Source organism: Artemia sp. Qi Xiang Cuo, chromosome 7 (assembly GCF_049724085.1).
Source record: "Artemia sp. Qi Xiang Cuo chromosome 7, ASM4972408v1, whole genome shotgun sequence".
NCBI classification, from domain to species: domain Eukaryota; kingdom Metazoa; phylum Arthropoda; class Branchiopoda; order Anostraca; family Artemiidae; genus Artemia; species Artemia sp. Qi Xiang Cuo.
This window is the reverse complement of record NC_142800.1, coordinates 25,677,532-25,703,353: the sequence shown is the minus strand read 5'-3', so window position 1 is coordinate 25,703,353 and position 25,822 is coordinate 25,677,532. Positions and strand designations below refer to the sequence as shown.

Here is a 25,822-nt window from a genome sequence, read left to right as displayed (position 1 = left end):
GATCAGTAGAACCTCCTTCTCATCAAGTCCTAGAAGTTTCAACTTAATACTATTAGTCGTTGCTATGACAGTTCTTTTATGTCCTTTTGATAAACTGTATGTTCATATACTTCTTGAAATTTTTATCTCAGTGCTCTTAGCCTTACAAGTAGTTGCAATAGAAAAAGTAGCACTAGTAGTAGTAAATGCAGCAGTAACATTAGTATTAGCAGTAGTGTGCACATATTGCCTTTTTGATCATATCCTTTATCATTTCCTGAATTTTCCAAATTAATATACTCAGTTATTCTTGTGTTACACCCTTTTGACAATCCTTATAACCCTTAAAACACTTATAACCCTTGCGCTTAGGGCTGTGGGGGGGGGGGGCAGGGTGTCATCCCCAAAGACATAATTACTGGACATAACCTGGCATAACTTACAAAGACATAACCCTTACAATACTTATAACCCTTGCTCTTAGGGCTGTGGGGGGGGGGGGGTGTCATCCCCAAAGACATAATTACTGGACCTTTCAACAAGGCTGAACAAAATAGATCTCTTAAAATTTCGATCCAACCAATATGTTTTGGAGAATGATAGGCTTGGGTGGGGCTGATTGCCCTCCATTTATTTTTGACTCTTAAAAAGAGCACTAAATTTTCCGACTTCCAATCAAATGAGCTCCATCCGACTTCCAATCAAATGAGCTCCATCGGATTCATGTAACGGGTGGTCATACGACCACCCGTTACATGAAAACCATGTATGCCCCGGGGCATAACTTACAATCCTTGCCCCTGGGCTCTGGGGGATTGTGTCCACCCTAAAGATATTGTTATATGCTATTGGTAACTATGGCCCATATGGTTTATGTGCTATTGGTAACAAAATGGCTCTCTTACAATTTCAATTGAATGCGTTTCGGGAAAAGATGATGCCAGGGATGGGGTGGGGGCTAGTTGCTCTTCATTACGTTTGACTCTTAAAATGGAACTAGATCTATACATTTTCAATCAAAGGAGCCTCTTCTAAAGTTCACATGGCCACCCCTTCCAGAAAAACCTTATATCCCTTGGGGCGTAACTTACAACCCTTACTCCCAGACTCAAGGGGATTCTGTCACTCCCAAAGGGTTAATTATATGATCTTTGGACTATTTTTGAACAAATTGCTATCTCAAAATTTCTATCGGATGCATTTGTGGAAAATGCGACGTGTGGGTAGGGGGGGGGGCGGTCCTCGGATCACTTTAACTCATAAAAAGGGCACTAGAACATCCTTCCAGTCAAAAGAGCCCATTCCGGAGTTTTCAAGACCAACCTTTCCATAAAAAAAATATGCCCTCGGAGCATAACTTTTAACCCTTGGGCTTAGGGCTATGGGGGGGGGAGGGTTGTCATCCTCAAAGACATAATTTTCAGACCTTTCAACCACGCTTAACAAAATGGCTATCTCAAAATTTTGATCGGATGTGTTTTGGGAATTGATGGGCGGGGGGGGGGGGCTTGTTGCCCTCCAATCACTTCTTACTATTAAAAATGGCACTAGCTCTTTCAATCAAGGAGGCACACTTGTGCCTCTATAAAGGGGCGACCCACCACAAAGTTAAGCGATTTCAGGTCCTAGAGGTCGCAGAGAGACGGCGGTGATTGCATTTTGTAGCCCAAGCTCAAACTAAGAAACTTGCAAAATTTCATCCTCCTCCGACTTTATCTTCATGGGGTAAACTGGGCCGGAAATTTCGACCCTCCCACCACAGCCCCCCTTTAACGCCGTCCGATTGGGCTTAAATTTAGAGGTTAAGTTTTCGTAGGGCCCGAGAGCTTATTCTCGAAATTTCAGCTCAATACGATCACTCCTTCCCTATTTTCAAAAAACCAAATATAGCCACTAAAAATTCATCATTTGTTTTTTTTTTCTTAGCCACGCCTGCAGGCCACAGTTGGCAACGGATCTGGGTGAATGAGGACTCATTCGAAGCAGAATTTGACCTGTTAGGGCCTTTTGATATTTTCAGACCGAAAAAATTATCCCCCGAATTTACATTTACGAAAAACCTCGTTTTCCTATAATAGCCCATGTTAATTTTTCCCACCACAACCCCCTTTAACGTTGTCTGATCGGGCTTAAATTTTGAGAATAAGTTTTCCTGGGGTCTGGAAGCTTATCCTCGAAATTTCAGCTCAATCTGATCACTCCTTCCCTGTTTTCCAAAAACGGAATATCAAGTTTTGCTTGCATCAAAAAAAGGTTACCCTTACTAAAAAACAATTGCAACTAGGTATGTTTAGTGTCTCAGTTGAGACTCCTGACTGTCACGCGGAAAATCCGGGTTCGATTCACCGTTAGAGACAATTTTTTATATACTGAATTTAAATTTCAAAAAAGAAACTCAGTTTCTTTTTTAAATTATTTGAAAAAAATTACGTTTTCTAAAGAGTTAAAGACGCTGAGTTACAAGGTCGACCCTTAAAACACCCTGTCGAGAAAGAAAAGAATAATACACAATCATCTAACAGTTAGTCAACCAATATTAAGCAATAAACTGTACAAAAACGTGCAAAAATTATTTGAAAAAAACTACGTTTTCAAAAGAGTTAAAGAGGCTGAGTTACAAGGTCGAACCTTAAAACGTACGGGGATTAGGAGGCACAGTTGGGGGGCTGCCGCCCCCAAACCCCCGCTTTCGCAGCCTTTAAATAAAAAAAAATCTTTAAACTGAAAGTAAGGAGCGCCATTAAATCTTAAAACGAACAGAAATTATTCCGTATATGAAAGGGGCTGTGCCCTCCTCAACGCCTCGCTCTTTACGCTAAAGTTTTTATTGTTTAAAAAAAAGAGTTGTGAGAAAGTCAAACTTTAGCGTAAAGAGCGAGGCGTTGAGGAGGGCACAGCCCCTTTCATATACGGAATAATTTCTGTTCGTTTTAAGATTTAATGTCGCTCCTTACTTTCAGTTTAAAGAATTTTTTTTTTATTTAAAGGCTGCGAAAGCGGGGGGTTTCGCAACCAACTGTGCCTCCTAATCCCTGTACGTTTTAAGGTTCGACCTTGTAACTCAGCCTCTTTAACTCTTTGGAAAACGTAGTTTTTTTCAAATAATTTCCAATAGAATGAGCCTTTTGGAAGTTTCTACGACAGCAAATAGTAATCTCAAAATTTGTACCAGATGTTTTTTCAGGAAAATATGAGGTGCGGAGGGGGTATCCACCCTCTGATCATTTTGAATCTTAAAAAGGATACTAAAACTTTTGACTACCAATCTAATAAGCCCCCTCCGAAGTTTGTACGGTCACCCTTTCTATATAAACCTTACATGCCCCCAGGGCATAACTTGTATCCCTTACCCTGAGGGCTGGGGGGGGGTGGGGGTTGTCATCTTCAAAAACATAATCTCTAGACCTTTCAATTACGTTGAACAAAATAGCTATCTCAAAATTTTGAATTTTGAATGTTTGGGGAAATGGTGGGCGCGGGAGGGGGGTTAGTTGCCCTCCAATCACGTTCGACTATTAATTTCCAATCGAATGAGCCCCTTTTGAAGTTTTTACAACAGCTCCTTCGATACGAAGTGCCCTGGTCTAAAACAACCCCCCTCCCAAAAAAACAAAAAAAAACACAAAAAACATTAAAATAAAATTAAATCAATGATACATTGTGCCCACATGGCTCTTTACTTAGGTAGCGCTATTGCACTGCCTATGATTCCAAACCAATTAACCATCCCGGAATTTTTTACCATAGATTTTTGCCTGTTTTGCCCGTCTGCGATAACTTTTCGGCCAAAACTACTGGTATTTGACATACACGAACTTGACACTTTCCTACGGCATAACATTCTTTGTTGCTCAAAGAAGCAAATTATAAATCTGTATTTTCGTTTGAATTAATCATCTCCACATTGTCTTCAATTAATGGTTCAATACGGTCGCCCTCAAGGGAAAACAAATTATTGCGAATCCATGGCCTCCCTCAAAAATCCAAAATCTCGTGTTTTGCATAAAGAAAACTGAAAGCTCTGGTACGGGAGAATTTGGCGGGAATTTTTATCAAGATTAGAACTGTTTTAAGGGTTCTCTTTTTATGAAATTTTGGAAGTTTTGTTCTTTTAATGACTTGAAAGTAGTATGTTACCTTATACTTTGCCAACGCCCCTGTACCAGACAGGTTTCTGGTGGGTATAGTCTGGTTTGGTAGGTACAATCTGGTTAGGTGGGTATAATCTGGTTCGATGGGTATAGTCTGGTATGGTTTTTCAAAGAGAGTGACTATCCCTATGCATACCTTACCAGACGGGTTTCACGGTACTCCATAAGACAATAATAGATACGAAACTTGATTGCATAATATGCTTTACCGTGGACAGTCATCAATTGATACAGAGGGTACAAGACTTGTCAGACATGTTTTTCAAGGTTCAATAGCCAAAACTAGAGATCGTCACATTGCCTATTCAAAGGTACAATTATTTTATTCCAGTTTTTCTAAACCAGTATTGTCTATAACTTAATTTACGTAGACAATGAACGATATTAATTAATGTTTTGAATAATAGGAGTGTGAATGATTCTAATTAGTGATTGGATTGTATCAGTGGAGAAAAAAAGGATTAAACTGATTAGCAGTTAAGATAACCCCGAAGGAGTTGTTAACTCAGGTAATTTGTTATAAATTTGAAACAACACCAGTCTATGAAAAATGCCTAACGATGAATCGGAAATGTTTGATTATCCTTTGCAAAAAAAAGGGGTAATGGGATTTGCGATTTGGAGGAGATGGAGTGATAGTGTACTGTATAATGCACAAGTGATGTTTTGTGGGAGTTTTGTCAATTTAAAATAGTTTAGAAATAAAAAATTAACAAGAAATGGCTGAAAAGTGTTTTGAGGGAGATGGGTTGCATGGAGGGTTGAGTTGCACGAGGGTTCAGTTAAAGGGGGTACAGTTACACGGGGGTTTAGTTAAATTGGATTGAGTTGCACGAGGGTTCAGTAGCACGAGAGTTCAGTAGCACGGGGGTTCAGGTGTACAGGGTTTCGGTTATACAGGGGTTCAGTTACATGGAGGGTTCAGGTGCACGAGGGGGGGATTTGCGAATTGGAGGAGATGGGATGATAGTGTACAGTATAATACACAAGTGATGTTTTGGAGAGTATTGTCAATTTAAAATAGTTTAGAAATAAAAAAAACGGGGGTTCAGTTGTACAGGGTTTCGGTTATACTGGAGTTCAGTTACATGGTGGGTTCAGTTGCACGAAGGGGGATTTGCGACGTGGAGGAGATGGTCTGATAGTGTACTGTATAATACACAAGTGATGTTGGGGAGAGTTTTGTCAATTGTTGCACGAGGGTTCAGTATCACGGGGGTTCAGTTGTACAGGGTTTCGGTTATACAGGGGTTCAGTTACATGGAGGGTTCAGTTGCACGAGGGGGGATTTGCGAATTGGAGGAGATGGGGTGATAGTGTACAGTATAATACACAAGTGATGTTTTGGAGAGTATTGTCAATTTAAAATAGTTTAGAAATAAAAAAAACGGGGGTTCAGTTGTACAGGGTTTCGGTTATACAGGGGTTCAGTTACATGGAGGGTTCAGTTGCACGAAGGGGGATTTGCGAATTGGAGGAGATGGGGTGATTGTGTACTGTATAATACACAAGTGATGCTTTGGAGAGTATTGTCAATTGTTGCACGAGTGTTCAGTAGCACGGGGGTTCAGTTGTACAGGGTTTCGGTTATACAGGGGTTCAGTTACATGGAGGGTTCAGTTGCACGAGGGGGGATTTGCGAATTGGAGGAGATGGGGTGATAGTGTACAGTATAATACACAAGTGATGTTTTGGAGAGTATCTCAGGTAATTTGTTACTTGACCTAGCTTTACCTCTCCGATGTGGTCTGTATAATACACAAGTAACGTTTGAAAAGTATTGTCAATTTAAAATAGGATCTAACGTTCCCTTCGTTCCCCCATTTCTGAGGGGCAGGGGAGGGTGGGAGAGGGGGAGGGGGAGTCAATTTTGGAGGTAACACATTCTAAAAGTCGGCAAGGTTTTTGTTTTTGATAAGAATTGCACAATGAATGTACGTCATGAATTCTCCCTCCCCGTGCTTTATTTTTACTGTATTGCTATTATTCAAAACATTGCATCGTCTATGCCACATCAAACTAGCGAATAATTATCGTGGCTTTTTAGGTGTTCATTTTTTTTTTCAGTGTAATTAATAACATAAAAAAATGATGAAATTTAGATTTGGCTAAGCTCTATTTTGACTACTTTATACGAAGTGAGGGGGGTGGGGGCAAGTATTCAGTTAAAAGAAAGCTAGGAAGGGGGGAAATTAAGTTTTGAGGGGGGTGTAAAAATGCTACTGATTTAATAACCCGGTAAAAATTAGACTAGAAATGCTTCAGGAGAAATAGACTATTGCTTCTTTTTGAACTAATCAATATTCTTTGACAAATATTTTTTTATTTTTACTGTATTGCTATTATTCAAAACATTGCATTGTCTATGCCACATGAAACTAGCGAATAATTATCGTGGCTTTTTAGGTGTTCAATTTTTTTTCAGTGCAATTAATAACATAAAAAATTATTAAATTTAGTTTTGGCTAAGCTCTTTTTTTACTACTTTATCTGAAGTGTGGGGGTGGGGGCAAGTAGTCAGTTAAAATAAAGCTAGGAAGGGGTAAATTAAGTTTTGAGGGAGGTGTAAAAATGCTACTTATTTAATACCCCGGTAAACATTTGACTTGAAATGCTCCAGGAGAAATAGACTATTACTTCTTTCTGAACTGTCTGGGGAGTGGGGGGGGGCAAGTATTTAGTGAAAATAATGCTAAAAAGGGGGAAAATAGAAGCTGTTTCCAAAAGATTTTGGATTCATTAACATTTTTCAACTTTATTTATTTTTTTCTTTTTGTACATATCTTAAAATGCCAAAATATGCTTATGGTTCTAACAATTGTGCTCTATGATTGGTCAGAGACACGATGTGGCTTTCCCACTGGAGGTTTTATGACTCCTCCCCACACTGAATTCAGATGGTTTTAGGACTCATCTCACTACCCATAACTCCATTCAACATTGAGCGAAGGTATAAAGGTTTGATGAAGTATTTCTCTACTTAACAACTACATCAATAGCCTCCAAGATGATAGGACTGTATGACACAGAATTTATCGGATTAAAAAAATCATCTTGTGGTGTTATATTTGAATGTGCTTTTTTATTATTGTCTATGGATCTCGAAGAAATTGACTGTTATCATTGGATGGTGAACTATAATCTGTTTGAGTATGATAAAAGCTTGTGGAGTACTACATTACGTTATATAAACAGACTGGGATTCTATGATAGAGCGATTACACCACTTAATAATACTGGTCAGGAACTGGGAAATGTTCAGGAGGAAGTCAGTGAAATTTGCAGCTTTTTCGGGGTTGAAGCACTCTACGTAAAGGGTAATGTACCTACAGATAATGTTTTAAATCAAAAGTGTGACCATAGGATTCCAATTTTCAATATAGAAGAGATTAAGTGCCCTAAATTTGAAGGAGGTTATCACCGTCCTGAAGACGAGGTTAGGTTCTTCGTGCAGTGGATACCTAAGTACATGCCTGATCGTGATAAATCCATAAGACATGGTAAAAAAAAACTATTCTATATCATGGGATCATCATTTCTGGATGTTTAAGTGTGAACTATAAGTACTATTTTTATGTAAATTTTTGGTTTTTTTTCTCAAAAAAAAAAATCTGTTAATACGTTTAAGCAATAAATATCTTTAAGCCTAACCCGTCTTTAAATTATGAAGAAATTGTAAGTAAGTAACAATGGCTTTCTTGAATTCGCTTCATGGACACAATGAATATATTTAATTCAAGAGATCATAATTAAATCGCAAGAAAGTAGTAAGGTCTTTATGTTATTCACCTATTGGATTCAAAATACTGAAATTTCATTCAAGAAATTATGAAGGAATTGTAAATAGCTAACACACTCATTATTGAAGTCACCTCTTGTATGCACAATGCAGATATTTCATTTAAGAAATTATCAAAAATTGTAAGTAAGTAGCAAATTCTTTGTTGAATTCGCCTCATGGGTAAATAAAAAAGACATTTCATTCAAAAAATTATAACAAAATTCTAAGTAAGTAACAAACTCATTCTTGAAGTTCTCTTTTGGATAAACAATGCAGAAATTTCATTGAAGAAATTATGAAAAAATGTAAGTAAGGAGCAAATTCTTTCTTGAATTCGCCTCCTGGATCAATAAAAAAGACATTTCATTCAAGAAATTATGACAAAATTCTAAGTAAGTAACAAACTCTTTCTTGAAGTTACCTCATGGATACATAATGCAGAAATTTCATTTAAGAAATTATGAAAAAATTGTAAGCAAGTAACAAACTCTTTCCTGAAGTCACCTCGTCGATACACAATGCAGAAATTTCATTAAAGAAATTATGAAAAAATTGTAAATAAGTAGCAAATTCTTTCTTGAATTCACCTGCTGGATAAACAAAAAGACATTTCGTAAGAGAAATTATGACAAAATTTCAAGTAAGTAACAAACTCATTATTGTTTTCACTACTTAGATACACGATGTAGAAATTAAATCAAGAAATTATGAAAAAATTCTCAGTAAGTAACAATTTCTTTCTTGAAGTCAACTCTTGGGTACACAATACGGAAATTTCATTCAATAAATTATGAAAAATTTGTAAGCGAGTAACAAACTCTTTCCTGAAGTCACCTCTGGGATACACAATGCAGAAACTTCATTTAAGAAATTATCAAAAATTGTAAGTAAGTAGCAAACTCTTTCTTGAATTCGCCTCTTGGATAAACAAAAAAGTCATTTCATTCAAGAAATTATGAAAAAATTCCAAGTAAGTAACAAACTCATTATTGTTTTCACGACTTAGATACAGGATGTAGAAATTTAATTCAATAAATTATGAAAAAATTCTCTTTAAGTAACAATTTCTTTCTTGAATTGAACTCTTTGATATAAAATTCTGAAATATTTTTCAAGAATTTATTAAAAAATTGTAATCAAGTAACAAACCCCTTCCTGAAGTCACCTCTTGGATACACAATGCAAAAACTTCATTTAAGAAATTATCAAAAATTGTAAGTAAGTAGCAAATTCTTTCTTGAATTCGCCTCTTGGATAATCAAAAAAGTCGTTTCATTCAAGAAATTATGAAAACAATATAAATTAACGACAGCTACTTTCTTTAGATGACCTCATTTTTGCAAAACGTGGAAATTTCATTTAAGAAATGATCGAAAATTTTTATTAAGTAGCAAATTCTTTTTATTATTTACCCACTGGATCATTAAAGAATACTTTTACTTCAAGAAACTCTTACGAAAATCTAAGAAAGTCACACAATGTTTCTTGTCTCCTCCTCCTGAATGCACAATACAGATATTTCATTTAAGAAATTACGAAAAAATTCTAAGCAAGTAACAAACTCTTTCTTGAATACACCTCGTGGATACACAATGCAGAAATTTCATTAAAGAAATTATGAGAAAATTGTAAGTAAGTAGCAAATTCTTTCTTGAATTCACCTGCTGGATAAACAAAAAGACATATCGTTCAAGAAATTATGAGAAAATTCCGAGTAAGTAACAAACTCTTTATTGTTTTGAATCCTAAATCTTTTGGAAACAGCTTCTATTTTCCCCCTTTTTAGCATTATTTTCACTAAATACTTGCCCCCACCCACTCCCCAGACAGTTCAGAAAGAAGTAATAGTCTATTTCTCCTGGAGCATTTCAAGTCAAATGTTTACCGGGGTATTAAATAAGTAGCATTTTTACACCTCCCTCAAAACTTAATTTCCCCCTTCCTAGCTTTATTTTAACTGAATACTTGCCCCCACCCCCCTCACTTCATATAAAGTATTCAAAATAGAGCTTAGCAATATCTAAATTTCATCATTTTTTATGTTATTAATTGCACTGAAAAAAAAAATTGAACACCTAAAAAGCCACGATAATTATTCGCTAGTTTGATGTGGCATAGACAATGCAATGTTTTGAATAATAGCAATACAGTAAAAATGAAAAAATATTTGTCAAGGAATATTGATTAGTTCAGAAAGAAGCAATAGTCTATTTCTCCTGAAGCATTTCAAGTCAAATGTTTACCGGGGTATTAAATAAGTAGCATTTTTACACCTTCCTCAAAACTTAATTTCCCCCTTCCTAGCTTTATTTTAACTGAATACTTGCCCCCACCCCCACACTTCCTATAAAGTAGTCAAAATAGAGCTTAGCCAAATCTAAATTTCATCATTTTTTTATGTTATTAATTACACTGAAAAAAAAAATGAACACCTAAAAAGCCACGATAATTATTCGCTAGTTTGATGTGGCATAGACGATGCAATGTTTTGAATAATAGCAATACAGTAAAAATAAAGCACGGGGAGGGAGAATTCATGACGTACATTCATTGTGCAATTCTTATCAAAAACAAAAACCTTGCCGACTTTTAGAATGTGTTACCTCCAAAATTGACTCCCCTCTCCCTCTCCTACCCTCCCCTGCCCCTCAGAAATGGGGGAACGAAGGGAACGTTAGATCCTATTTTAAATTGACAATACTTTTCGAACGTTACTTGTGTATTATACAGACCACATCGGAGAGGTAAAGCTAGGTCAAGTAACAAATTACCTGAGATACTCTCCAAAACATCACTTGTGTATTATACTGTACACTATCACCCCATCTCCTCCAATTCGCAAATCCCCCCTCGTGCAACTGAACCCTCCATGTAACTGAACCCCTGTCTAACCGAAACCCTGTACAACTGACCCCCCGTGATAATGAACCCTCGTGCAACAATTGACAATACTCTCCAAAACATCACTTGTGTACTATACAGTACACTATCATCCCATCTCCTCCAATTCGCAAATCCCCCCTCGTGCAACTGAACCCTCCATGTAACTGAACCCCTGTATAACGGAAACCCTGTACAACTGAACCCCCGTTTTTTCTATTACTAATCTATTTTAAATTGACAATACTCTCCAAAACATCACTTGTGTATTATACTGTACAATATCACCCCATCTCCTCCAATTCGCAAATCCCCCCTCGTGCAACTGAACCCTCCATGTAACTGAACCCCTGTATAACCGAAACCCTGTACAACTGAACCCCCGTGATAATTAACACTCTTGCAACAATTGTCAATACTCTCCAAAACATCACTTGTGCATTATACAGTACACTATCATCCCATCTCCTCCAATTCGCAAATCCCCCTTCGTGCAACTGAACCCTCCATGTAACTGAACCCCTGTATAACCGAAACCCTGTACAACTGAACCCCCGTTTTTTTTATTTCTAAACTATTTTAAATTGACAATACTCTCCAAAACATCACTTGTGTATTATACTGTACAATATCACCCCATCTCCTCCAATTTGCAAATCCCCCCTCGTGCAACTTAACCCTCCATGTAACTGAACCCCTGTATAACCGAAACCCTGTACAACTGAACCCCTGTGCTACTGAACTCTCGTGCTACTGAACCCTCGTGCAACTCAATCCAATTTAACTAAACCCCCGTGTAACTGTACCCCCTTTAACGGAACCCTCGTGCAACTCAACCCTCCATGCAACCCATCTCCCTCAAAACACTTTTCAGCCATTTCTTGTTAATTTTTTATTTCTAAACTATTTTAAATTGACAATACTCTCCAAAACATCACGTGTGTATTATACAGTACACTATCACTCCATCTCCTCCAATTGGCAAATCCCATCACCCCTTTTTTTGGCAAATGTTAATCAAACATTTCCGATTCATCGTTAGGCATTTTTCATAGACTGGTGTTGTTTCAAATTTATAACAAATTACCTGAGTTAACAACTCCTTCGGGGTTATCTTAACTGCTAATCAGTTTAATCCTTTTTTTCTCCACTGATATAATCCAATCACTAATTAGAATCATTCACACTCCTATTATTCAAAACATTAATTAATATCGTTCATTGTCTACGTAAATTAAGTTATAGACAATACTGGTTTAGAAAAACTGGAATAAAATAATTGTACCTTTGAAAAGACAATGTGACGATCTCTAGTTTTGGCTATTGAACCTTGAAAAACATGTCTGACAAGTCTTGTACCCTCTGTATCAATTGATGACTGTCCGGGGTAAGGCATATTATGCAATCTAGTTTCGTATCTATTATTGTCTTATGGAGTACCGTGAAACCCGTCTGGTAAGGTATGCATAGGGATAGTCACTCTCTTTGAAAAACCATACCAGACTATACCCATCGAACCAGATTATACCCACCTAACCAGATTGTACCTACCAAACCAGACTATACCCACCAGAAACCTGTCTGGTACAGGGGCGTTGGCAAAGTATAAGGTAACATACTACTCTTGAAGCGTAATTTTAAATATAACAACTTTTTAAATAGTCCATTGTAACAAACTGCACTTGGTCCCATAGTAACCGAAACTTTAAAAGATGGAATTTTGACAGCAATAGATGCATCAAATAATTGTTCGTTTTCTTCATGATGATTTCAGATATATAAAATTTTCTTAAGTTGAATGTTACCATTCAAATGTCACAATCCTGAGAAAATTTGAATGATTTTCGAAAAAGGAGGGTAACACCACCTCCCTCAAATAGTCAAGATATCTGAATGAAAAGTGTACCATTAGATTCAGAGTATCAGATAACCCTATTGTAGAGGCATCAAGCTCCCATCTGCAAGAATGTGGATTTTTGGCCAGAAGAAATGGTCCTAGAAAACTGCTAGTCTTTAATCAAGCTGCATAAATATATTGAATCTTAAGTTAAAACTTTATATAGATTTACTATAACGTTATTTATGGTTGCAACCTACGATCATGTCGTCACTCATCATCTTGTATGTGACGATGCAGTTTTTGTCAAAAATGGATTTCATTTTTAACATTATGTTATTTTTTTATTGACAAAAGCATGTAGATATAGCAATTTCCTTTAAAATGAGCCCATAAACAGCTCAGTATAATGTTCCACTGCCCCGCTAGCAGTGGAGGAAAAAGAAAATGAACACATCAATTTTATCCATACTAAAAAGTGGATTGGCTTGTTGTTTGATCCAGGGCACTCTGAGTTCCCTTATAGGGGCTTTCGGCTGTAGAAATTCCACTGATGTACTTTTTGTTTCAATCCAGCGCCATTTTTAGGGGGGGGGGGTCAGGCTATCTTTCGGAATTCCCATAAACTTGTTTTCGAAATAACATTCTACTATTAAGACTAATCGAAATAATTGTTACCATTTCGGAATCAGCTTCAAATGGCGACTTATTTCTCACTACCCAGTTTCTTTAAACACTGTTTTTAATTTTCGGCTATTATGGGCCGTGGTTCGTCCTTTACTAGGTTACAACCGTGATATATAAATATTTTTATATGTGCCAATAACAAGTTTTACGTAACCTTTTTGATTTTAGGCTGCAGATGGAAAGTCACCATTTTCAAATACTTCGGGAAATGAAGCCTTCCTAGTCAGAGCCGGGATGCAGAACGTCCTTCAAACGTTCGTGATTAACAGCTCTAATGTATTCATGTTGGACTTAGGTCGAGATGTGTCCATTGGTCTTCTAGAAGAACAAGTAGATATCTGTCGAAGGGTCTTAAATATATACAGATGGTTGGTAATGAAGGCGAAATTGGATCAAAGAACTTGGTAAGACATTACTAAATGCCTTCATGCTAGGGAAACAAATCATAGGGGCAGAATTGAATGTTTTAATCTATTCGGACTGGGCATATTCTCTCTCTCTCTCTCTCTCTCTCTCTCTCTCTCTCTCTCTCTCTCTCTCTCTCTTTCTCTCTTGATGAAATTGAAAGAAACTAGACGTATGCAAAACTAGATGTGTTAGTGATTGTCGGTGAGTTTCTGATTGTCTGTGAGTGAATGTCTCATTTATAGAGTCTCTCTTATGACTGAGAAATGGCAAATTTGAAGTTCAAATGATTTGAAAGTATGGCGATTACTAATTTTCGCTACCTTCTGATAAGCTTTCAGTGAAGTGCAGGTTAGAATCTAGTGGTCCTAGTCTAGTAAGTTCCGAAACTTTTTATTCTTAAACAAAGCACTAGAATTTAAAATTCTTCTTTGAATAAGCCTTCTGTCAATATGGTCAAAAATCTATTTTGATTTTTGGTGGGGGCCTCCCTCTGTCAAGATTTAGACATAAATGTAATCTTCAATTCTTCATTCTTTATATTTCTTAATAACAGGGGAGCTACCACCCTCGTTCCCTTTATCAAGCCTATACGTCAAGCCTTTATTCTTCTAATAGAATCAAGCCTTTATTGCGCTGTCACTGGCAATTTTTATGTTTGCTCGTGATTATACAAACTAGATAATCAGAAACGTTCTCATTTTAGAAAATATAGTTAGATAAGGCCTATTCATCTTAATTTCAAAATAGTTGAGAAAAATAATTATAATAGTAGTAAAAAGTTAAATTCTATAACTTTTGCGGTGCTTATGGAAAGGGTGGCCCTACGGCCAGATTGATGAGTGTTACATGCCACTTTGGAAAGCTGTGCATATTTCTGGCCTGGAACCCAAAAAAAATGGTTTTCACGTATCTTTGAGGCATAGCCAAGAATGTGTGAACTGAAGTGGTGTTTTAAGGTCTGTGTATGTAAGGACTATCTGAAGGTCTTCCGCCGAACTTTCGTTTCCTCAAGACGTGTTTCTGCTTTATAGCAAAAAGCTCCCTTCGGGCAAGGAAAAAGTGACAAGTTTCAAATTGAAGCCTGTTTAAAATCCAAAAGTGCATACTATGCGTGACGGTTCCTTACCAAATTGTCCAAAAAAAAATTTTTAGAATAGCAAAGCAAAAGTTCAGAAACTAAAAAGGAGAATTTTTCTCAAAGATCTGGAAGTGCTGCACCTACCTTTACAAGCCATTTATGTTTGTGATTCTGTTCATTTTGTGATTTAATGCTCAGTATTTTCGACTGAGGAGGGAAAAATAGGCCCCTTGTACTAATGCCCCATCCAGCATTCTCCCGATACCTGAATTCGTACATATAGAAATGGCATACCAGGTACCTTTGTGAACAGATGCAACTAAAAATATACAATGCCAGTAAGTACTTCAGATTGTGATCTAGAAAGACTTTCATTTCGATAGACTCGAGATGGGTATTCCGAGCTTTTGTGCAACGTCACCTTGATCCTCTAAGGACCAAAACTATGGTAATTTGGCACAAAATGCCGCAAAGTGTATTTTCGATGTTGTCGGATCCTTTTGCTAATAAAATCGGGTGCTTCACAATCCGTGTAACAGGGAAAAAATGCATTTTTCGTTATTAGCATGATTATTATTAGCACGTTATTAGCGTATTATTTGACTCGTCGAAATTTGGATGATAGAGCTCACTGAGACAGTGAAATCAATCCTATGAAATTTGTTTTTCTAACATATATCTGAAAAACTAGTTCAGATAAACTGACTCGTAATATTTAAATCTCAAAAGTTTTAATTAGTTTTTGTTCATTTCTAGATTTTAAAAATATACGCAATAAATATATGTTCTTCTTCATACTCGTCTTAAAATTCCTATAAAAAAAATTTGCAATTTTGTCACGTGAAAAGTGAAAAGAAAAGGGGGGCATTCATTCCCGATATTTTTGACGAGTTGTAGATACAAATTTCAATTATGCATGGAATATCGTTGCACATGAAAAAATTGATGCTTCAATTTTTTTCCTCAAGCCACTGCTTGTAGAAGGAGCTGTCACAGAAGCTTTGAAGGGGGCTCATTTGAATGGAAATTGGAAATTCTAGCGCCCTTTTTAAGAGTCAAAAGTGATTGGAGGGTAAACAACTTCCCATACCCTTTTTAATTGCCTTTGCCCCAAAGACATCTGATCAAAAGTTTGATATAGCTATGCTGTTAAAAATAGTCGAAAGGTCAAATAACAATACCTCCGGGGTGACATGGCCCCTACATCCCCTGGGGCTTTACTGGAAACGAAATAAATTTGAAGGTTTTCTCTTTTATAGTGTTAATAAATCCAAAATTGCTGAGACGCTCGGCGATGAATGTTAATATAGATTAAACTGTCAATCTACACTCATTAGTTCTTTTCAGTAATCTTATTTATTGGGGTGATTTTCTTTCATTTTTTGTCAATGCTATGACAAGCAAAACTCACAATTCGTAATAAAATTGTTTTCAATAAACCGCAATGATGTTCTGGTTTTTAGAAGGCATTTTATAGAAGGCGTTAGCTTTCTATAAAATGTTTTAATGAACTATTTGTTTTAAGTTCGACTCGATTATTTATTGTAATTTCACTTTGTGTTGGGTTTCATTTATTTATTGATAGTGATTTATGGTCGTTTTATGCTTGGTAAATTATTTGATTCTATTTTTGTTCATTTTTAGTTTAACGGGGTTCTTAACTCTTTTTTTTTTGAAAAACTTATTTTGTACAAAAAGTTTTTTTGATTAATTTCTGTTCGTTTTATATTGACATAGTCTGTTTCAGGGAGAAAGATTGAGCCTCTTCTGAAGTTAAAAAATCATCGCTTCCATAAAAAATTGAAAGGGCAACAGCCCTTTCAATTTCCAATCGAATGAGTCCTTTTTGAAATTTTTGTTGAAGCTCGAATTATCAATGAAGCTCGAATGAAAGTTGAAGCTCGAATTATCATTTGACTTTATATCTGCTCGTCTTCGATTAAATCTAGCTCTTTAGTTTTTTTCGAAAAACTTCTTTTGTGGAAAGTATTTTCTTCAGATTAATTTTTGATGACATTATTGAGTCAAATCAGTCGCTCAAACATGACATTCTATCTAGGAAATGCAGATCTTATAAAGGTACACATGTTAAATCTTCTTGTATATGAAGTTGAAGTTTTGCTAATTGAAAACTATCGGTTTTATGGTTGGGGGAGGGAGAGGCTCTAAAGCTCCTGAGTCACATCAGTCGCTCAAACATGACTATGTATCTAGGAAATGCAGATTTTCTAAAGGTGCACGTGTTAAATCTTCTTGTATGTGAAGTTGAAGTTTTGCTAATTGAAAACTATCGGTTTTATGGTTGGGGGAGGGAGGGGCTCTAAAGCTCCTGTTTATGTTTTTAGACCGTGAAAAAGCGATTGGCTATCCTAGAATTTCATTTTCTTTTTTTCATTTTTTTTCATCTTTTTTTCATTTTCTTTTGAAAAAAACGACATCACTACTTTTTGCTCGTGGTAATGCAAAACATCTGTTGGCCAACGTTGATCTAAGCTTCTTCTTAGGAATTTTACTCCTGACTCATAATGACAAAAACGAATTTTTTATATAGAAACATATTTAAATAAAATTAAAAAATGAATTAAAAAAAGCACTAGATATGGTAATGTTATTTCAATTGGTCCTCCTTTTAAGACTCCTCGTCCATTGTCGGGTCTGTGAATAAACAAAAAAAGGAGACGTGTTTGTGCTTCCCATGTGAAAGTGTTCTTTCCTTGTTCTTCAAAATAGGGGATTCTAATTCTCCTTAATGGGGTCTTTGACCATAGTGATTCGAATGGCCCAGTCTTCATTTTGATCTGACCCAATAACTGAGGAACTTTAGGCTCTTTTTCAAAATTCTCGTAAATTTGTTTTCGCAATAAACTTTTATTATTAAGAATAATCCAAATAACAGCTGCCATTTCTTAATCAGCTTCAAATGACGTTTTGTGAGTAATTTTTGATGTAAGAACAAATGAGTTGTTTTGTTTTGTTTTTTTATTATTAAATTCACGATTTTAATCTTCCAATTACTTTGAAGCGTAGTTCCCTCTTTACTCGATTACAGCTACAGCAGCATTAATTATGGAGGCTCGGTTGATTCTTCGGCAAATATCCCCCCTGTATTAAATCTAGTGGATATTCTACATACTTTTTTTTTGTAACTTCAACCCTAACAATTGCTTAGTGCTTCAAGTCAATGTAAAATGTAAAATATTTTGACGATATGGTACTACCCAGTTCAAAGCATATGGGCTACTTGTAAAAGTAGAAACTGCTGCACGAGTCGACAGAAAAAAATAAACAAACTATCAACGCCATATAGTGTTTAGTGACACTTGTTTTTTTTTGCCAGTGTAATAATAAGAGTTATTAATGTAACTGGTAAAACTAGGATAGTAATAAATATCTAATCTCAGTTCCTGAAAGAAAAATGATTACAGAGCTTGAAAATGCCAAGTGTCGCCACAGGCTAGATGACCTTGATATTATTTTTCTGTCGACCCTAGAGCCAGTTTCCACTCGTCTAAGCTACCCATATTCTTTGGCACAGCTCTAAATAGAAGTGTTATTCTTTTATAATTTCAAACCCTATGATAAAGCTATTCCCCAGTACTTGAAGCATTATGAATAATTGGTGAACAACAGTTTTAGCCTCAAGCGTTAAGCAATTTGTTAAAAAGCCCAATTGATCGAACACATTCTGAGTTGCATTTCAGAACATTCTCTATGCCTAAGTACTTGAAAAATACTGGTTATCCTTAACTGTTTCTTCCCCTGATGACTACCGTATGGAAATCAAAACAAGCTTTACATTTTCTTACTAAGTTTTTTCTGCTGTTTATCCCCGCTCCAAACAAATGTTATAAGAATAATCTTCAAATAGCAGTTATAAGAGTAATCTGGATGGTTTACGCCCGAAAAAGATCTTTTTGTTTTTTCTTCAATCTTTTTGCTATGTGGAAAAATATTGTGATAATCGCAGAGGTAATTTCACCCTTCCAGGACCTATGTTAAAAGGCGTAGACTAAAAATATTCCCAGGGATCTAGAGGGATTAGAGATCTATTCCTACTAAATTTTTTGACGGTGCCGCCTCCCCTCCACATTTTATGCAGGTAAGAATATCATAGGCAGCGCAATTCCGCTGCCTAAGTAAAGAACGATGCTGGCACAATGTATTATTTTTTTTTCCATACCAGGGCACTTCGTACTGAAGGAGTTGTCGTAGAAACTTCTAAAAGAGTTCATTTGATTGGAAATTGGAGTGGCCTTTAGGTCTTTAGGATGATAACGTTCCGCAGAGCTCTCAGTGCAAGGGTTGTAAGTTATGCCCTGGTGGCATATAAAGTTTATATAGAAGTTGTTATAGAAATTTCAAAAAGGGCTCATTTGATTGAAAATTGAAATTCCCCTTTTTAATAGTCGAAAGTGGTTTGAGGGCAACTAACCCCCCTCTCCCCAAAGACATTCAATCAAAATTTTTAGATAGCCATTTTGTTCAACGTAGTTGAAAGTTTTGGAAATCAGGTCTTTAAGGATGACAACCCCTCCCTCCACAGCCCTCAGGGCAATGGTTGTAAGTTATGCCCCGGGGGCATATAAGGTTTTTATTGAAATTTGTGTCGTAGAAACTTCAAAAGGGCTCATTCAATTGGAAATTGAAAGGGCTAGTGCCTTTTTTAATAGTGGAAAGTGATGGAAGGGTGACTAACGCCCCTCTCATCCCCACCATTTTCCCAAACATATTCAATCAACGTTTATAGATATCCATTTTGTTCAAAGTAGTTGAAAGTTCTTGAAATTAGGTCTTTTGGATGATAACCCCCTCAGAGCCCTCAGTGCAAGGGTTGTAAGTTATGCCCTGGGGGCATATAAAGTTTATAATAGAAGTTGTTGTAGAAATTTCAAAAAGGGCTCATGTGATTGGAAATTGAAATTCGCTTTTTAATAGTTGAAAGTGATTGGAGTGAGACTAACGCCCCTCTCACGCCCACCATTTCCCCAAAAACATTCAATCAAAGTTTAGAGATAGCCATTTTGTTGAACATAGTTGAAAGTTCTGGAAATTATGTATTTAAGGATGACTAACCCCCCAGAGCCCCAAGGGCGAGGGTTGTAAGTTATGCCCTGGGGGCATATAAGGTTTTTATAGATAGAGTTGTCTTAAAACTTCAAAAGTGGCACATTCAATTGGAAATCGAGAGGCCTTTTTAATAGTCGAAAGTGATTGGAGGGTAACTAACCCCCCTCTCACGCCCACCATTCCTCCAAACACATCCAATCAAAATTCTCAGATAGCCATTTTGTCCAACGTAGTAGAAAGTTCTGGAAATTGGGTCTTTAAGAATAACAACCCCCTCCGCCCATCCCTCAGGGCAAGGGTTGTAAGTTATGACCTGGGGGCATATAAGATTTTTATTGAAAGTATGGGCTCATTTGATTGGAAATCGAAAGGCCTAGTGCCCTTTTTAATAGTCGAAAATTATTAGAAGGCTTGACATTTTTATAGTAAAGATCGACATGGGTATAATGTATTATTTTTTGTTGTTTAGACCAGGGCACTTCGTATCGAAGGAGTTGTCGTGGGAACTTCGAAAAGTGCTCATTTGACTGAAAATAGAAAGGGATGATGCCCTTTTTAATAGTCGAAAGTGATTGGAGGGCAACTAATCCCCCTCCGACGTCCACCCTCCCATTTGCCCATTATGTTTAAAAACTAAATGTTGCCTTAAGATTAAATCAAAATTCACCGTGTTAATGTCAATTCCCAATAAGGCATCTCAGCAGTATCCAAAGAACGACTGAGGGTATTATGTTCAAACTTTCGGGGCTAGTTCTGCTCTTAAAATTTAACCAAATCAAAAAAGCGTAAGTGTATCCAAGCTATCAAAGAAAACAGATTTTTTTGCGAATGGTATCAAGTTTTCCATTTCAGGTCAACTGGAGGAGGTATGAAACTAAATTAAACACTACTATTTGTGTGCAGATTTTTAAAAGGGTGTATGCTGTTAAAAATCGCTGAAAATATTTCTCCAGCATACAAATAGCAGGCCAAACTATAAAGTCTTAAAAAAACGAAAAGATTTTAAGTATTAGTTTCTTTTTCCCTGAAAAGACTGTGTCAATATAAAACGAACAGAAATTAATTAAAAAAAAATTTTCCACAAAATGAGTTGAGTTTGACTCGGTTATTTATTGTAAATTCTGTTCGTTTTGGGTTTCATTTATTTATCGATGCTGATATGTGGTAGTTTCACGCTTGGTAGATTATTTTATTTAATTTTTTGCTCATTTTTGGTTTAATGGAGTTCTTTACTTTTCTTTGAAAAACTTGTTTTGTTGAAAAAGTTTTTTTTTATGAATTTGATGTTAAAAAGCAAACACTTTTTTGTGTAATAAGTCAGGAACTATCTACCCGCAGCACACTTATTCCGGCTTAATCATATGAATATTAATTAGAGATAGAGTCCTACCTTCCCTCCTTCCCCTCTCCAGACTTATCTATATTTTCTGAAGGCTCATGAAAAGTTAGACAGTTCGGACATTAAAACGCTCTCTTTGTGGTATCTGGTACACCCCCCCCCCTCCGTTTACACTATGACCCAACGCTCCTCCTGCATCATAGCTGATGTACAATTATACATCACTGTACATAATTTTTATGAAACATCAAGTCCGTCAGTTTAGTTAATTGAAGCTTTAAAGTAAATGTTTGTATTGACCATTCATCTTGTATAGACTACGTGACTTTTTATAAAGTAATGTGCAACCGTGCGGCATTGCTTTCTCTGAAACCGTGTAGTTTTTTGATACTCTTAAATCAAATGTGCAATCCCAGGTATTAGATGTGCGAGCACCGCTGGCACCACTTATTGGATGTGTGGGTACCTCTGGCACCACTTATTGGAGGTTTAGTATGCGGGGGTCACCACTTTTAAAGGCAGAAATGGCGCAAAGAGTTGCTATGCCACTTACTGGAGGGGGAGATCCCTCGTCGGCCCCAAATTAGTGGGATTTCCGCGGTTACTCCAACGGTTCCGTATATACTAACGTGATCGGATGGTCTATGGCCACATTTAAAGCCAAAGTTTACCGATATGATTTCTAACTATCTTTTTAGACTCGACCTAAGCTGAAAAGTTAAAAGAGTACATAGTATAAAAAAATCTTACTGTATTCACTACACGCTGTATAAAAGAACTGATTTCAAAAGGACTCTTTCTCCCAGCCCGCTCCGCTAGCCGTGTGCTGCGACATGGGGTACGGGGGTGGTAAATGACTTTTGCCAGCCAATTCTAGGGCTAATTTACTGGTCAGCCTCCCTAACTATTCAATTTCTTACCTCGTGGTCTATTAAGCACGTACGCAATTAAGAGGACCCAAAATGGCGTCACAAAATAAAAGGAAAATTAATATTTATTACTCGGGGAAGGAAAATAATTAAGGGGCAAAAAGAAAGGAATCTGGGAGGGACATTTATCTGAACAAACTGGGACCAAGGGTTCCAACACCTCCCTCCTAAGATAAATGGCCCGCATCGCTGATGGATTGGCTGCAAACTCAGACATAAAATAAATAACACCAAACTTAAAATCACTAAACTTGTTTATCTTCTCTTCTACCAATGCCTGTGCTTCCACCGCTTGGCTCTGGATCGGTCGTCCTCGACACGTCTCTAATGTAGGACCACCATGGTCTAGATCGTCTAACATTCGCATTTGGTTTTGAAAATTGAAGTCCCTAAGATTCGTAGAAATTCATTGTGCACAGCACAATCAGAAACAAAAATTTTCTTGCTCTCACGAATTTACATTTGAGAGGAGCAGAGAATCAGTTCCTGGCACTTTCAATAATGCCAGCCATCATGAAAAATTGGCTGCACTAGCCTCTTAATTTCCATCTGTGGAAACAACCCCACATCTCAATCAAAAAGTAAATTACCCCTTGGCATAATTTGAAATAGTCTAAGGCCGAAAATACCCAGGCCTGTGAAAACGATAAGGGTTCAGGAAAATGAAGTAAAAATTTGAGCGAACCTTGAATCGCTTTTTTTGGTTCCCATCCTCTAAAGTAATCGAATGAATAATACTCAGCGATGAGGGATGAAAATAATGTTGAAGACTGGAAAGACAAGGCTTCAGTAAAGGGATCACAACTTGTCCGCCAGTTCTGCATTGAGGAACATGGCAATCTTTCACGTCTTCTCGCAGGGGATCTTCCCCAAGGGATTCCTCCCCCTCAGAATGGAACAAACCCTCTTTTGAGTTGATCAGACCAATATCAGATTCCTTCCCAAATTTCTCGATCCAACCCAAAATTCAGTGCCTTTCAATCTTTCCGTAACTCGTTGTTGACAAGTCAATTCTATGTCAAGATTATCTGTAGTTTCTCTTAATTTGTCATGGGTCTTCTCCTCCCTCCTAAGTTTTTCCGTTTTATTGTAATTTTGCAATTTTTCCTGTGGGTCTTGGACCTCTTTTTCGCCTCTATTATTTATTTTATCTAGGCACAGCCCAGATAATTTTTTATTTTTCTCCACAGCATACTGAATCTCCAAAGTTTGTCTTTTTTCTACACTTATCTTTTCATCTCTACTTTTCTCAGTTTTGTCATTCGCGCAAAATAATAAATCACTGTTAAATCTGATTTGGACTCCAGTGTCCACCATCTTTGACTGCATTACTTCATTGTAGCTCTGTTAAATCTTTTTTTTCTCTCTTTTAGTCTTCTTTATTTTTACCGTCGAAACAAACATTTCGACATCAAATTGGAATTGAATTTCGATATTTGGTTTTTCACATTGTACTAAAATTTATTGAGATTTTCGAGGAAAAGCGTGCACAATAAATTTTGTCCCCTTTTTCTCTGGCTCAATCAGTGCTTCATCCTGGAAAAAATTTTTTGGCGTCTCACACTCGGCAAAAATATTCTCATGTTTTCCATTTTCTGGGAATTTGGATTTCCGATATCTCCAAAGTCTCCTCCTACTAAAACATCCACTGCTAGCATAGGTACTTACCCTACTTTTATCGTTTTTCTCTGGATCGTACCGTCCTTCTTTGCAATTTCTATTCTTATCCAAGCAGACGGGCATGGGTGATTGTCTCCATAATAACATAATGTTGTAATATTATTTTTATGGTCTATTTCCGTCTTTTTAATTAGGTCGATTCGCAAAAAAGTTTGCTCACTCCCTGAGTCAATTACTATTTCGGTCAATTTTCCGTTTAATTTTCCTTCTATTTTATGTGATTTTACAAACTCGTCAATATTTCCTTGATTATGTGATATAGCCCAATTCGATCTTTTATAGGTTACTTTCTTTTCTTTATTATGGCAATTTTTAGAAAAAGGCTCCGAAACATCAATTTTAACCAGATTATCCTCATTCTGACTATCAAGCATTTCTTTTTTCCGATAGGCCGCCACACCCATACCATTTGACGTAAGGGCTAGTTCGCCTTCCCCCGTAGTTACCGGAGTTGTATATTTTCTCGTAGATTTGTTTACTGTTTGGTAATTTTCGTTTTCTTCTCATTGATTCTTAGATAAATTATTGTGATTATCTGACAGCCTAGAAGATAGCTGTGATAAAATCTCACTTTTTGGAATTAGACCTATCATGGCTCGTTTAAACGCTTGGTGATGTCTTTCTTCTTTCTTTCTAGCTATTTTATCATTTTCATTTTTTCGTTCTCTGGTTATTCTATCAGCCTCTTCCTTTCGTTCTCTGGCTATTCTATCAGCCTCTTCCTTTCGTTCTCTATCTATCCTATCCTTCTCTCTTTCTTGTCTATCTTACTCTCTTTCTTGTCTACCTTTCTCTCTTCCTCGTCTATCTTTCTCTCTTTCTCGTCTATCTGTTTCAATTTTGTCCATACGGGCCTGATGAAGTATTTCATTGGCTTGACTATCTTTTTCAATTTTGTCCATACGGGCCTGATGAAGTATTTCATTGGCTTGACTATCTTTTTCAATTTTGTCCATACGGGCCTGATGAAGTATTTCATTGGCTTGACTATCTTTTTCAATTTGATCTATTTCATCCTGTAATTTTTTCTTAAATTCTAGGTGCTTTCTTTCGGCTACCTCTCTGGCTATCCTCTCTTTCTCCATGAAATTTAATATACGTTGTTTCATATCTTTCTCCCTTTCTTTTCTATCCCTCTCTCTTTTTTTTATGGGCTTCACTCGCCCTTCTCGGACTTGAATTAATCTCATCTTTGTCCGACATAATTTCAAAATTCCGTTAACTTCAAATTACCTCTTCAGTCTAACTGAAAATTCTTTTATCCATTTAACTTCCGGTCTCTCGCGAAAAATTGTTTTGACACGCAGCAATTTTAGCCTTATATTTTTGAATACTAATTAGTTGCGCGATATATTGATTCGTAAATTTTTCAATTATGATTTCGCAAGGCATAGCCCATAATAGATCTTGATAATTCTATTAATTGATTCAGTATTTCTTTTCTCTTTATATGTAACCACTATAGGCTACTATCACTATGTAGGCTAACTCAACTAATCTCTTCGAAAACGCAGAATTCTTTTACTATCAATCCTGTTAATAGTTCCTGTTCTTGCTGCCACCACTTATTAGATGTGTGAGTACCGCTGGCACCACTTATTGGATGTGTGGGTACCGCTGGCACCACTTATTGGAGGTTTAATATGCGGGGGTCACCACTTTTAAAGGTAAAAATGGCGCAAAGAGTTGCTATGCCACTTACTGGAGGGGGAGATCCCTCGTCGGCCCCAAATTAGTGGGATTTCCGCGGTTACTCCAACGGTTCTGTATATACTAACGTGATCGGATAGTCTATGGCCACATTTAAAGCCAAAGTTTACCGATAAGATTTCTAACTATCTCTTTAGACTCGACCTAAGCTGAAAAGTTAAAAGAGTACATTGTAAAAAAAAGCTTACTGTAATCACTACACGCTGTATAAAAGAACTGATTTAAAAAGGACTCTTTCTCCCAGCCCGCTTCGGAAGCCACGTGCTGCGACATGGGGTACGAGGGTGGTAAATGAA

The 25,822-nt window shown here is 36.7% G+C and overlaps 1 protein-coding gene across 3 annotated transcripts in view; it reads left to right on the top strand.

The window, feature by feature from the left end:
- LOC148950095 (ral GTPase-activating protein subunit alpha-1) overlaps positions 1–25,822 on the top strand; it is a 246,939-nt gene that overhangs the window by 79,717 nt on the left and 141,400 nt on the right. For all 3 annotated transcript variants that reach the window (XM_089092126.1, XM_089092128.1, XM_089092125.1), the window contains exon 11: positions 13,484–13,719. In XM_089092126.1, coding sequence (XP_088948252.1) covers positions 13,484–13,719 — 236 coding nt within the window. The remainder of the gene's footprint in view (positions 1–13,483; positions 13,720–25,822) is intronic.